At 46.1% G+C, this 13712-nt stretch overlaps 1 protein-coding gene across 1 annotated transcript; it reads right to left on the bottom strand.

Annotated features, from left to right (window-relative positions):
- Positions 1-6566: 6566 nt before the first annotated feature.
- On the bottom strand, positions 6567-9979 carry IER3 (immediate early response 3). Its single transcript, XM_053289656.1, has 2 exons — positions 9692-9979; positions 6567-7696 (listed from the first exon to the last, which is right to left on the bottom strand). The coding sequence occupies exons 1-2, from the start codon at positions 9911-9913 to the stop codon at positions 7358-7360; spliced, it is 561 nt and encodes a 186-aa protein (XP_053145631.1). The 5' UTR covers positions 9914-9979; the 3' UTR covers positions 6567-7357.
- Between the last annotated feature and the right edge of the window lie 3733 nt (positions 9980-13712).

The following is a 13712-nucleotide window of genomic DNA, read 5'->3' as shown; positions in this document are numbered from 1 at the left end:
AAACCGCAAGGATTCGTTTCCCCTTCTCTTCCCCCCTCCCCTCAGCCTCTCTGCAAAGTGCTTGAGGAGGAAGTCAATGTCCTTCCTCTGCTCAGATAGACTAGAGGGGAGATGATGGATGCACTCACCACCCTGATAGTTATTATTGCAGTTTGGCATGTTAGAGGGACAGCATCAAGGCTGGGAGGCTGAGCTGGCAAGTGGGCAAGGGAGGTGGGGACAGGGCCGGGACCCATGAGGGAGAAAATACAAGGAGAGCAGCAGGAGTGGAGGTGAGACAGGGGTGGTGGCAGCAGACAGGTGAAGTGATGCCTCGGGCAGAAGTTGGGGCAGGGTGCCCACATTCACCACCCTGTGGTACACTGCCTGTGGCAATTGCCTCACCTTCAGCCGGGTCTCACGATCAGTGAGACTCAGTTTGCGAGAGTGAGCGGGGAGAGTCGACTAAGCCCGCTCTCCCCGCACACGAGCAGGGTGGGAGCCCTGGGCGGCTGGATCGGCTGCCCACACGATTGCCGGCTCCGTGATGGAGCTGGAGGGGGCTGGGGCCGATTGGCCCCTGGAAGCTCCAGCATGCCCTGTGCAAGCTTTTCGCCTCCCCTCCGGGGGTCTCCTCATGAGTAGTCGCGGGGCGGTGCTGCACCGCACCTACTCATGATAAAAAAAACACGAGTTTGCGGAGTGCTCGCTCCACAAACCCGGTTTTAGGGGCGGGCTACTTGAGCGGGTTACCCACTCAAGAACCACTGGGCTTGCAGCCGAGCCCGGTGGTTCTCACGGTTGCAGAAAATCAGGCTAGCGGAGGCTAGCCCGATTTTCTGCAATCGTGTGAATAGCCTCCTTGTCTCATAGGTCTCAGGGTCTCATGTTCCTGGTACTAACATCCACCAGAAAGCATCCCCTAGTCCTCAGGGGTCTCAGTACATGGCATCCCCTGACTGACAAAAAGAACTCACCAGGCTCCCCTCACCAGGCGATCAGAACTTCCTTCTAGCTTCTCCACACTGACTAGGTATTTTTAAAATACAATAGGTTTCCGGGCAAAATACAAAGTGCTAGTTATAACATATAAAGCCCTAAACAGCTTAGGCCCTGGGTATTTAAGAGAGTGTCTTCTTTACTATGCGCCCCACCGCCCATTGAGGTCACTTGAGGAGGCCCGTCTCCGTTACCGCCAACTCGTCAGTCTGGCTACACAGAGACAGGCCTTCTCGGCTGCTGCCCTGAGATTGTGGAATGCGCTTCCTACTAAGATACAATCCTCCCATCTCTGGCAACTTTCAAAAAATATCTGAAAACCCATCTCTTCTCCCAAGCCTTTTCAGCTTTTTAAAATTTCTAGGTTGTAATTCTGTGGTTGATTTTAAACTGTTGAATTTTAAGTTTTTATGTGTGTTTTGTTTTATGTTACTGTTAACCGCCTAGAGACTAAAGAATAAATAAATAAAATTAGAGACTGGCAACCACATTCTTTCCTGATCAGTTCTGTTTCTTCTCCATCACAGAATTAAGTGAGCGAGAGGCCTTTCCTACTCTCAGGGGGGTGTTCCCCATCACCCTTGCAAGAGGGAACAATCTGCTCTCAGGGAGGTTTTCCAAATGGCGATTTACTCCTGCTTCATAAGACTTAGGATAGGGGTGAGTGCATATGAGGGAGGCATTGACAATGCTTTCAGTTCAGTGCTGTTCATAGCCCATGGCATTATTCAGCTTTTTTCATGACAATTGACCCGTAGTAATGTGTAACATAAGCATTTTAAACAAGTTGCATTTTGCTGGATTGTTGAAAACGGTTGTGTGGTATACTCCAGTATTCTTGCAGAGCTGTGTGGAGAGACCCCACGGATAAAGCGAGAGGTGGCGAGAGGAGTGACTTTGTGGGGTGTCAGCTTCACCAGCCACCCCTCTCAATTCCACTCCTGGGCAGACTTGCTTCCTGCACCCTTCAGGTTACATCCAGTCTAGTGTGATATACTTTTTTGGTTTATTTTTCCCCAGTGCTCTCCACTGCCAGTGGTGTGCTAGAACAATTCATTGCAGCGGCAAATCCAAAATCCATAGTAGCATTCATGCTCTGTTGTACAGTGAAAATACAGGAAGAGAAAATGGTGGCAGAAATGTCTCCTGCATCTGTTTTCTGCAGGTCTCGCAATTCCACCCGCTCCCATCGCAACTGCAATAACTGTACTCTGAGCTTTTCTCTCTCTCTCTCTTTTTGGCACAGCAAGGTGGTCATGTGCACTTCCACTCTTACAAAAGGAAGAAAACAAGTCAGAAATCCTTCTGAAGTAGCACAGTTGTGCAAGAGCATCTTCTCAAACCAAAAACAAAGCCATCTATGGGGAAAAGAGAACAAAATTCAGAGCATGTTAATGGCTAGGCAGAGCTCTGAAAACTGGCACACAGGTAGTGGAGGATGGCAGGACTCTGTGTATTGCCTTCCAAGCAAATTTGTCCGTGTATTGATTTTTAATTTGTGTGTGTGTGTTTGTTTTTTTAAAAAAACCAATGTTTTCCAGATGTGAAGTTAATTTTTGCTGTGATTCTCTGATTTTAGTGTGATTTCAGCTTACTCTTTTAAAATCATCAAAAATCAGTGGATGAACTGATGTACTTGGAATTCAATACACAAGTCCTGCCATCCTTCACTACCTGTGTGCCAATTTTCAGAGCTCTCTGCTCAGCCATTACCATGCACTGATTTTTTCCCTTTCCCCCATAGATGGCTCTGTTTGTTTGTTTGTTTGAGAAAGTGCTCTTGTGAAGCAGCACTACTGCAAAATGATTCCTGACTTCTTTTCTTCCTTTTGCAATAGCAAAAGGTGCAAGAGCACAAAAATTAAAATAAAATAAAGTGGGGAAATCCCTGAGAAATATGCATGTGCATTACTTGGTGCTTGGGCTTACTGCTCCCTCACAGTGAGAATCCCAAAGTAGCGCTTAATGACAGTAGATGCAGTATGGAGCATTGGATTGTGCTTTCATGCAGATGTACTTGTGCAAGAGCACCAAGAGGGGGAAATATAAACACACACACACACACACACCAAAAAAAAAAAAAAACCCCTGGAAACCACACATATGCACACACACTCACTCCTTGCCTACCTGGGCACAGGTAAATGCACCAACAGGAAACAGGAGGCAGGGCGCTCCTTCTCCTCTGAGATGGATGGGGAGAAGCTTGTCCTGAACAAGCCGGGGCTTGAAAAACATAACAGACTGTAATCAACTGCAATTAAAAGCAGCAATGTGAATGGCCCAGATATGCTTTACACTGATATGCACATTACATACTTTCATCCTAATTTAGACTGCTTCCTCCCACAGTAAAGCCCCCCCCAATCTGGGAAACCTCAGGGTACCATATCAGTGAAAATATGAAGTTTCTATGGATTTCACTAGAGGCATTGCTCTGCTGATAAGTAGGGCTGGATGGTGCTTCTTTAACCAGCCCTATCAGATGTTTCTGAGTATGTGGGTGACACTGAGGTTCTGGGGTGCTTCAGGCCCAGTACACTTGGCCATTGTGCTTTGACGACAGGACTTTCTGCTTGGTCAGCACTTCATGGAAAATGGGTGTCCAAAGACCCACAAAAGGCTAGACCAGTGTCAGTATCTGTGATAAACCATTGCTTTAGATTTTCTCTAATGTCACATACTAGAAGCACTCGCTTCAGAAACAGCTGTGTGCTGCGGAAAATAAAGGCCACATTAATTGTCATTTCCCAATATATATATATCATGCAAAGAAATCCAACGTCACATTAGTAAACCATCTCTGTGGGTGTTTTTTGTTTGCCTTTCCCCGAAGCAAAAGTGGCTTGCCTTTATCTGTGTAAGTCATCTAGAGCTTTCTGCTCTGCAGACAGCTTCAGCATGACACACTTCTTGTGTGCTCCTGATAGGATACACGGTTGTGGCTGAGGTCATCTGGGGACTTGGACTGCGTAGTCAGCAATATGCAGAGATATTTCTTTATCTATTTAATTTAATTTATTTATCATATTTATCCTATTTTTTTATGCCACCTGATAGGTAAATCTCTAGGCGGTGTACAAAATTTAAAATATTTAAAAGTCACAAAATTAAAACACATGACAATAAAAACAGTAGAATAAAATAATTATTAAAACAAGTTTTAAAAATTATTAAAATTAATTCTAATTAAATGCCTGAGAAAACAAGAGAGTCGTGAGGTTCTTCCTGAAAACAGACAGAGAAGGAAGGGGATGCTCTTTTTTCAGCAGGGAGCTTATTCCAAAGCCCTGGGGCAGCCACAGAGAAAGCTTGGTCCTGGGTCGCCACCAAACGAGCTGTAACCGGACCTCTCCAGAAGATTGTAACAGGCAGCAGGGTTCATGACAAAGCAGGCGCTCTCTCAAGTAGCCTGGACCCAAGCCGTTAAGGGCTTTATAGGTAATAACCAGCACTTTGTATTTCATCCGGAAACAGATTGGCAACCAGTGCAGTTCTATTAAAACTGGTGTTATGTGGCCCTTCGTGTTGTCCCAGAGACCAATCTGGCTGCCGCATTCTGTACTAATTGTAGTTTCCGGACTACATACAAAGGCAGCCCCACGAAGAGCACATTACAGTAGTCAAGCCTGGAGGCTACCAGCATACGTACCACTGTTTTAAGGTCATTCACCTTTTAAGGTCAGATGACACTCAGCTTTATTTCTGCTTGTCACCTGATGCTAGGGAGGCAGTGGATGTCCTGAATTGGCAGGTGGAGGCAGTGATGGGTTGGAGGTGGGCTAATAAACTGAGACTGAATTTGGGCAAGATGGAGATACTGTTGGTCAGTAGGTGAGCCAATAGGGATGAGGAGATTCTACCAGTTCTGGATGGGGTTGCACTCCCCTCGAAAGAGCAAGTGCGCAGCTTGTGGGCACTGCTGGACCCGGCTTTGCTTTTTGAAGCTTAGGTAGAGATGGTGGCCAGGGGTTCCTTTGCATGGCTTCGACTAGTGTGCCAACTGTGTCCCTTTCTCGAGAAGGCAGATCTGCCCACTGTTACCCATGCCTTAGTCACGTCTTGGCTGGATTACTGTATCACGCTCTATGTGGGGCTACCCTTGAAGAATATTTGGAAATTGCTGCTAGTGCAAAATGTGGCAGCTAGGATGTTATCCAGAGCTGCCTGCTGGGACCATATTACCCCCATTTTGAAAAAGCTACATTCGCTGCCAGTCTGTTTCCGGGTCCAATTCAAGGTGCTGGTTTTGACTTTAAAAGCCCTAAATGGTTTGGGTCCTGGATACCTGAGGGACCGCCTGCTCCCAAGGGTTTTTGCCCACTCGACAAGGTCATCAGAGGGGGGCCTACTCCATGTGCCCGACAATAAGGGAGGCTCGCCTGTTGTGTACTCGGGACAGGGCCTTCTCAGTCATTGCCCCCAGACTTTGGAATGCTCTTCCAGTGGGCCTCTGCTCCCCAGTCTCCATCAGAGTTTTTAGAAAGTAAGTAAAATCTTGGCTTTTTACCCAGGCTTTTAAATGAGTTTTGTTTGTTGCTGCTTTGCATCTTATGGTTATATTGTACATGTTTTTTAAACTTTTAATTTGATTTGTATTTGTTATGTTTTTATATGTTTTGTAAACCACCTTGAGATCATTTTAATGAAAGGTGGTATGCAGAAGGTCTCAAGTTCACTCTCTGGCATCTCCAGGTAAGGCCAAGAGAGACTCCTGCCTGAAACCTTGGAGAGCCACTGCCAGTCAGTGTAGACAACAGGTAGACCAATGGTCTGACGTAGTACAAAGCACTTTCCTATGTTCCTAATTAACACAGGAAGCTGCCATAGACTGAGTCAGACCATTGGCCTATCTAGCTCAGTATTGTCTTCACAGACTGGCAGCGGCTTCTCCAAGGTTGCAGGCAGGAAACTCTCTCAGCCCTATGTGCCTTGTAATCCCCCACCCCCGAGTTACAGTACTACCTGCATACACTTCATAACTTGTGTGTTTCCAAATCCTTGTGTGTAAACCTTTGTAGATATATCATGTACAAACAACCACTTTGTATATAATTGTGCTTTGGCAACGTACTGTATGCTTTGGTAGTTTGTTGGTTCAATAAAAAAATCTTGTCCTATCTTGGAGAAGCCAGGGAGGGAACTTGGAACCTTCTGCTCTTCCCAGAGTGGCTTCATCCCCTGAGGGGAATATCTTGCAGTGCTCACACATCAAGTCTCCCATTCAGATGCAACCAAGGCAGACTCTGCTTAGCTATGGGGACAAGTCATGCTTGCTACCACAAGACCAGCTTTTCTTCTTTGCAGGTATTACTGAAGCTTTATCTATGGAAGTAAAATTTGGTATTTCAGGCCTTGCCAAACAAATTTTGGATTTACACTGGTATTTTACTTCTGTAGTGATCTTCCAAAAGAATTACCAGATCAGAGTCTATTATTTTTAAGAGCTGTGAGTTGCATAAAGTACTGGTTTCTTCTCCCATTTATGACCCTGAAACCCACTGGTGTTCTCAGTTGTCATTACTTCTCATCGTGCATCAGGCTGTCTCCCCGCCACTTTAATATATGCAATTCAGACAAAAAAAATAAATGGTGTAAACGTGTTTATTCATTTGTTCACAGAACATACAGAGTTCAGAAGATTCATCTGGAATAGTGTCAGCATACAAAGTGCAATTCACAAATACATTTACTACAATTTCACAAAATGTCACTGCTGCTCAGAGAGCACGAGCTTACGTAGTAAGCAACACTATAGCAAGGTACACTGCTGGCTAATACCAGAGCAGAAGAACATATGTCATGAGATTCTTAGAGCGGTGTTTTTTTTTTTAAAGTTACTTGGGGCATCTGAAAAGGTCCTTAGTTCCCTCTTTTATTGTGTCTGACATCAAGGAGTCAAATATTATACATTCTTTTTATTTCAGCCCATGGTTTAAGCCAATCAATTCCCTTGCAAGTGTTTAGGTCTAGACAATATTAAATAAGTCAGTTTAAATTATACATATCATCATAATATTAATAATAATAATAATAATAATAAATAAATATTAAATTAACACCCTTCTCTTTTTGCTTGCCTGAAGTCTGATCTGTAGCAGAAGCAGGGATTTCCCCCTCTCTGTTGCAGATATAGTGTCGATTCAAGTCATCTTGACGTCAGTCTTGCTGACTTTAGCAGAGTCCAGGAAGCGGCTGGCGAGGTTCCAAACGGCATTTTAGCTCATTCGCTCATTCGTGGCTCCAGTCTTGCCTGGGAGAGGATTGCTTTTTTAAGAGTCAGGGTCCTGCCCTTGACAATGGCAAGCCCTACACTGTTGTTGTTTAGGGCTTCCAGCCTAAACGCTTTCACAGTCCTCCCCCCCCCCCCCGGGGATCTTCAGAAAGCTGCCAGGCTTTGCTCCAAGAATTGAGTGATGTCAACAGCAGCTTCAGATGCTGCTTCATCTTCCCAGTGCCAGCTGGAAGCATTGGCCACCTCCTGGATTTCCACAGAGAAAGACGTAGTGATGGGCTGCTCCTGGAGGAGGGCTTCGCAGTGGGAACCGCTCACCCCCTCCACGGAGCAATGGGAGGCATTTTCCTCGGTAGCTGGGATGGCTACTGTGAGGAGGAGGTCCTCTTCGGCACTGTAGACTTGGAAGAAGATGACAAGGAGAAGAGCAAAGAGAAGGCGTTTGGCATAGCTGGGCTCCTCGGTGGGGTAGTAGCGCTTCACCTGCAAAAAGAATGAAATGGAGAATTTAGACATACAACAGATATGAGCAGCACCCCAGTATTTTCCTGCAGTATAGCACATTTCTATATATCTCCACTAAATATACCAAGCTGTGCTCCAGCCTAGAAATCCAGACACAGGGCAGCATTTTTTCCAGAAAGGAATGCACTTTTCCAGTTACACTCACCAAACTAACTTGTTTTTCCAAATGTCCCTGCAATATTAACAATAACAACAACAACAATAATAATTATTATTCAATTTCTATACCGCCTTCCAAAAATAGGTCAGGGCGGTTTACACAGAGAAATAATAAATAAATAAGATAGAACCCTGTCCCCAAAGGGCTCACAATCTAAAAAGAAACATAAGATAGACACCAGCAACAGTCACTGGAGGTACTGTGCTGGGGGTGGATAGGGCCAGTTACTCTCCCCCTGCTAAATAAAAGAGAATCACTGCGTTAAAAGGTGCCTCTTTGCCAAGTTAGCAGGGGAGGTATTCCACATTTCCCAAAATTCACTGCACTCTTTCCTCCCCACCACATCCCAATCAGGGGCGTAACTATAATAGGGCAAGGGGAGACAGTTGTCTGGGGGCCCATTGCCTTGGGGGGCCCCCCGAGGCAAGTCACACGACTGACTCCCCCAGCCGTGCACCCACCCGGGCTTCCTTCAGTTGTATTCATCCTCCGAAATCGATGTGAGTGTTAAGACCTGGAGCTACCAGAACAGCATCTCTTTCTCTAGTACCATTAAATGACTTGCATTGTCCACAAATAATTAAGGATGATGTTCTGTTGTGGCACATAGGTGTTATATATGCTTTTTGTTACCACTATTCAGCCTCATTTAAGATTTATTTACTTCATGAGCTGAGCTTCAGTGTTGGGGGGGCATTTTAAAATCTTGTCTCTGGGCCCACTACAACCTTGCTACGCCCTTGATCCCAATAATATTACTCTGCCCCAGATCACAACTCAAGGGATTCCAAAACATAGCTGACTGCTTAGCACCCAGAATATGCCTAGGAGAACTCTTGACGCACATGGATCACTTTCCCCAGGGCTCTTCAGAGGTGTGTGAGGAGATGAGGAGCCTCCAACTTGCTGAAACAGGTAACAGAAGGTGACTAACTTTACATCCATGGCTGACTCAGCATGAAAAAATTCTAACTGCTTTCTGTTTTGGCAAGGTTCTTGTGCATCTGACACTTGCATGCCAGAAAGAAACCTAAGAGCTTTCCTCACCTTGCAGATATCATGATGGGGAAAGTCAGCCATGGAACTTTTAGAGGCTTGGTAACCTTGCTAAATAACCCTTCAGGAAAGAGATAAATATCCCTCCATATCCCCTCAGGGATATTTCCCACCACTAATGGAAATTTTGCAGGAGTGGACCAGGACAGGGCCTTGTCAGTGGTGGCACCACACTTTTGGAATTCCCTCCCTAGAGAGATCAAAGTGGACTCCCTCTCTCTTCATACATAAGGCGTTTTTATTTGCAACTGCATTTAATCCTGTTTAAGGCAGATTTTGTTATAGTTTTATCTGTTCTCTGTCACTGATTGCTTTATTGTAGTTTTAGCTTGTGTGCCTGTTTTCTATGGTTTTTATGATTTCGTAAGCTTTGGCATTTCCAATGAAAAGGCGGGAAACTGTCTAGAAAAAGTTTGCTTTCTAGCTTCTCTAGTCACCCTTAAATATAGTTAAAACATTAGATTGTGAGTAACTGAAAATCCTGTCTTTGGGTCTTGCACAGTAACCCAAATCCTTTGAGATAACTCAGGAGTCCCCAGCTGGATCAGGAGAGGAGAGCCTGCGGAACCTGCTGCTGGACTCAAGACTCCTTGTGCCCTGTCCTTCTGTTCCCTGTCTCCCAGGAGAGGCCCACTTGTCTCCCAAGGAACCCAGTCGCCCTGGCTCCTAGCACTGCCCGTGGCGGCCCACTACCCCACTCCTCCGTTTGCGTTCAAGGCTCCAGCACGTTAACTCACCACTGGGGGATAAAGAACTCTCCGCGATCGCTTTTTGATCTTGCTTGTCTTTGAGAAGTTCCTGTAGGCTGGACTCTTCTCCGCCTCTGGCAGAGGATCGAAAGTGAAGTACTGGGGCCCAGTGGGCACAGTCCTGCTAGGGATCTTGGGCATCTTTAGCGCGGACAGTCTGGGCTCATAAGCGTAGCACATGCTCGTCGACGTGCTGTATAAGGTGTTCATGTAAGCAAGAGCAAGCGAGAAAGCACAGCACGAGTGCTGAAGTTAGGCAGAGGCTGAGTGAGTCCGGCGGCCAGCCAAATCTTTATGAATGCTTCGGAACGGGAGACGCCGCCCCACCCCGCGCGAGCAGCGACCTAATTGGCTAGAAAGCTAGAGGGAGGCGCTTAGCATGGGGTGCCGGAAAGACAGCTCAGTCTGGAAAATCCAAACTAGACGGGCTGTGTGTGGCGCGATGTCACGCACAGCGCAGGAGCCGGTGTGGGAGGCGGAGAATGGAAGAGGGGGTGAAGGGAGGGGCGGGGGATTGCCTAATTGCAGACAGCGAGAGTGGAGGAGGATCGGTGTCACCTACAGAAGATAAACAGGCTCACACTCGGCGCCTGACATTTCACTGTCCGTCGATATAGATCTACATCCTGGTTTATAAAAGAATAGACAGAGAGGCCAATGGCTTACACGCGAACCCACACACGAAATAAACAGGCAGGAGAGCTGGTCTTGTGGTAGCAAGCATGACTTGTCCCCATTGCTAAGCAGGGTCTGCCCTGGTTGCATATGAATGGGAGACTTGATGTGTGAGCACTGCAAGATATTCCCCTCAGGGGATGGAGCCGCTCTGGGAAGAGCAGAAGGTTTCAAGTTCCCTCCCTGGCTTCTCCAAGATAGGGCTGAGAGAGATTCCTGCCTGCCTTGGAGATGCCGCTGCCAGTCTGTGAAGACAATACTGAGCTAGATAGACCAATGGTCTGACTCAGTATATGGCAGCTTCCTATGTTCCTATCTGTACAAGCACAAAGAAATCTATCTTTGGCCTAGAAGCCTGCTGCATCCGAACAATCAGATGGGTAGTTCTGAAAAAATCAAAATGGGAAATTCAGTCCTTCTCCCCCTCTCGGATCTTCAGCTCTTTTCTCCTGTTTTTCAAGCCCTGGCTTGTTCAGGACAAGCTTCTCCCCATCCATCTCAGAGGAGAAGGGGCACCCTGCCTCCTGTTTCCTGTTGGTGCATTCACCTCCTCAGACCTTCGCTTCAATATCACGTGAGATTTCCTGCCAGAACCGCACTCCTCCCCCTTTGTTTCCTGATTCTCAGCTACCTTTCCCTGGCTCCGGGTGGGTGGGGGGATGGGGAGCAAGCACCCCCCTCAGAAAAGGAACGCCCCCCCAGCCCCCCCCTCAGTTTCTGTTTAAGAAATCCGGGACATACAGCTTAAAGGTAAAGTGTGTGTCGACTCCTGGTGCCCACAGAGCCCTGTGGTTTTCTTTTAGTAGGATACAGGAGGGGTTTACCATTGCCTCCTTCTGCGCAGTATGAGATGATGCCTTTCAGCATCTTCCGATATTGCTGCTGCCCCATATAGTAGCAGCGGGGATTCAAACTGGCAACCTTCTGCTTGTTAGTCAAGCATTTCCCATACAGCTTACCCACCCAGAAATGCACCTTGCCCTTTCTGTGCCTGGCTCAAGTTTTTTCTTGGTGCTGCCACAGCCTCCCACCCAAAGCCTCTTGCACATCGCTTCCCCTGTTCTTAGATCCTGTGTTTTCCTACCTCCTCCTGCCTCTTTAGCCCCCCGTGGGTCCCTCCCTGCTCTTCTTTCAGAGTCACTTGTCAACCTTCTCCCTTGCAGCACAGATCCCTCCTGTCCACAGGCTCACAGGTTTGAAACGAAAGGGAAATTAAAACGCTCAGCTAGAATCAGACAACTAGATGGCTTTAGATCAGGGATTCTCCACCCTGGGCCCCCAGATGTTGTTGGACTACAACTCCCATCATCCTCAGCTACAATGGACTTTTGTTCATTTCAAAACTAGGATTGGAATTATTGCTGCTGCCTTTTTCAGCGTTCTCCAACTTGGGCCCCCAGACGCCGTTGGTCAACCACAACCCCATGCTCAGGCCATTGCTTTTAATTATTATTATTATTATTATTATTATTATTAATTATTTATTTGATTTCTATACCGCCCTTCCAAAAATGGCTCAGGGCAGTTTACACAGAGAAATAATAAATGAATAAATAAGATGGATCTTATAATGGCTGCTTTTCAGAAACACTTGAAGACACACCTATTTAATCAGGCTTTTAGTTCGTAAGTTTTAAAGTTTATTGATAGTTATTGTTTTAACTGTTTCAGTTAAATGTTTTTAATTGTCTGTGTTTTACATTTGTAAACTGCCCAGAGTTCTGTATATGGGGCAGTATACAAATGTCTGGGGGGAAAATCAGGTTTTTTTGGGGGGGGGGCTATAGCTGGAGAGGGCCATGGCCTCCAAGCCCTGCTTGTGGGCTTCCCAGGGGGAACTGGCTGGCCATAGGAGGCTGGATAGATCTTTAGTCTGATCTAGCAACCTTATGTGGCGCAGCAGGGAAAATGCTTGACTAACAAGCAGAAGGTTTCTGGTCCGAATCCTCACTGGTACTATACCAGGTAGCAGTGATATAGGAAGATGCTGAAAGGCATAATCTCATGCTGCACAGGAGGAGGCAATGGTAAACCCCTCCTGTATTCTACCAAAGACAACCACGGGGCTCTGTGGGTGCCAGTAATCAGAATCTACTTGATGGCATACTTTACCGTTACCTGATCTAGCAGGGTTCTTCTTAGAGGCGTATCACAAAAACTGGTCAGCAGCACCATGCACCAATTGCACCAAATGCCGGTTCCAGGGAAAACACAAGCTGCAACAGACGGCAATTCACAGGATGTGGTTTAGCAAATGTCCCCTCCTGTGAATAATGTCATCATGTTGCGTGAAAATTTGCCGATGTGGAGTCAGCTAAAATACCTCCCCCCCCGCCACATGCTTTCTCCCCCCATAAGTACTGTACATAAGAAGCTGTCTTATAGTGAGTCAGTCCCTTGGGCCATCTAGCTCAGTATTGTCCACTGACTGGCAGCAGCTCTCCAAGATTTCAGGCAGGAGTCTCTCCCAGCTCTAGCTGGAGTTGCCAGGCATTGAATATGGGCTGGGACCTTCTGCATGCAAAGCAGATGCTCTGCCATTAAGCACCTCTCCCCACCCCACACGTTCAAACTAGATTATACAAGGGATGAGTGGCAGCCCCAAATCCATGTTTCTTCCCTGTAACGCCAATGGCAGATGCATGGTTTTGCACTCAATAGTTCTCTGGCCTCTGCTTCATTCACTAGTTTCCACTTTCAAGGAGATACAAGGATGGGACATGGGTCAGTGTCTGCCATGCACCCCCCACAATGTATGGGTTGAGCCTTTTTCAGTTTTAGACCCTGATTGATGAAGTGCCGTCAAGTCGGTGTTGACTCATACACACACTATTTTGCAGAATGCAACTTCTTCCTGATCAAATGCATGAGATGAACTAGCAGGCACAAACATGCTCTTTCTCTCTCTCCCATTGTAAACATCCTCCTGCAGGATAACACAAACACACACAAACACACACACACACACAAACACTGACTCACAGCTACCTCGATACATTTGCAGGCCTTGAAATTTCACAAAAATTCTATATATTAGCTATTTGTGCTTGTTAAAATTTAAGTCTCGCACATGAAAAAACAAGACCAAATAGAAAAGTATATGTGAACTCCCTGCAGGAAAAGGAACAAGAAAGAGATCACCACAATACAACACTGGAAACCAATTTTACAGTTTTTAAGAACAGTACTTGTACTATAAGCAGCTTCTTCTTCTTCTTCTTCTTCTTCAAAAATCATCATCATAATTATTTTTACTATTACTATTATTTTGTATGTTGGCCCAAATGAGGGCAAATTTAAAAAATCATCATGCTAAAAAAAACCATTAGAAACA

This window comes from Hemicordylus capensis, chromosome 2 (assembly GCF_027244095.1).
Source record: "Hemicordylus capensis ecotype Gifberg chromosome 2, rHemCap1.1.pri, whole genome shotgun sequence".
NCBI classification, from domain to species: domain Eukaryota; kingdom Metazoa; phylum Chordata; class Lepidosauria; order Squamata; family Cordylidae; genus Hemicordylus; species Hemicordylus capensis.
The sequence above is the reverse complement of the archived record's forward strand: the minus strand, read 5'-3'. Positions and strand labels throughout refer to the sequence as shown.